Source organism: Naegleria gruberi (assembly GCF_000004985.1).
Source record: "Naegleria gruberi genomic scaffold NAEGRscaffold_1136, whole genome shotgun sequence".
Classification (NCBI taxonomy): domain Eukaryota; phylum Heterolobosea; class Eutetramitea; order Acrasida; family Naegleriidae; genus Naegleria; species Naegleria gruberi.
The window spans coordinates 1-1323 of NW_003162725.1; the positions used below are offsets into that span (position 1 = coordinate 1).

General features: G+C 33.0%; 1 protein-coding gene across 1 annotated transcript; it reads right to left on the reverse strand.

The window, feature by feature from the left end:
- Window positions 1-19: 19 nt before the first annotated feature.
- NAEGRDRAFT_55003 (uncharacterized protein) lies at window positions 20-905 on the reverse strand (the record flags this gene model as incomplete). Its single annotated transcript, XM_002667973.1, has 1 exon — window positions 20-905. A coding segment is annotated over one exon (886 nt), but the record flags the coding sequence as incomplete, so codon positions are not given.
- Between the last annotated feature and the right edge of the window lie 418 nt (window positions 906-1323).

Sequence of the window (1323 nt, forward strand, 5' to 3'; positions counted from 1 at the left end):
TTTTTCTTTCCAATCACACCAGCAACAACTGATCCTGTATTGATTCCAACTCGAATATTCAATTGATTTTGAGGATGTTCAATATTGTAATTTCTAATCACTTGGAATGTATCAATTGCAAATCTCAATGTTCTCTCAGGATGATCAGATTGTGGATTATTATGTAAACCTCCAACACAAAAATAAGCATCACCAATTGTCTTGATCTTTTCCAATGAATAAACATCTGTCAAATCATCAAATCCATTCACAATTGATGACAACATTAAAACCAATTCACTTGGATTCATTCCACTTGACATTTTTGTAAAACCAACCATATCACTAAAGAAACAAGTAATATCACTGAATCTCTCAGCAATAAATGTCTCACCTGATTTCAACTTACTTGCAACAGCATCTGGCAAGATATTTCTCAATAAATTTTCAGAATTTTTCTTCTCCTCCGCTAGAAGTGAATTTTGCTTTCGCTCAGATGTAATGTCTCTCATAATACATGAAATCACCATGGAGCTGGATGAATTACCTTTCATTCCTGATATTTGCGACACAAATATAGTGACAACAGCTGGGAATTTAGTAAGATTCTTTCTAACACACTCCAATTCAATAACATCTCCATGTTTGGCTGCTTCTTCATTTTTCAATTCACCTATCATCTTGATTATCTTTTCCAATGCTGGGTTTGATTCATCGCTGAATAATTTGCTAAAATGAGTTCCAATGACATCAGAAATTGACTTGCCAAACATATTTTGAGCAGGCTCATTAAAAACAATAATTTCTCCATTTTCGTTTGCTAATAATGCTCCATCAATCATGCTAGTTATAAACTCCTTATAAGAATCCTGGCTCGTGGAGCTGTTTGTTTCTTTTCTGAATTTACTGGCAAGCGAACCTCCCATGGTGTTATAAAGTGCAAAATTCTTGAAATTGTCATTTGATTCTAAAAAGTCAGTAGATAGATAATTCAAGAACGATTTCATATTGGTAATTTCATTGTCATAGGTTTGTAAGCTATGGAATAACAAGTATTGCAGTGTTAACATTAACAAAATTGAAATAATAGCAGAGAGTATCGAAATTGTAATGGAAGGAACAGCTGTTAAATCAACAAGAGTGAAAAGAAAGTCTCTAAACTTATCATAAACCATATCACACATATTAAATAATGTTAGCAATTCTGCGAATGCTTCTTCAGATTGTTTTGATGCATAGGCAGGATTGAAGAACTTTTCACTCACTTGTCCTGCAAGAATAGTAAAGGTTGAGAGATACTTTTGCATACCATAACAATCTTTTAACAATTCATTGCTCTTTCCA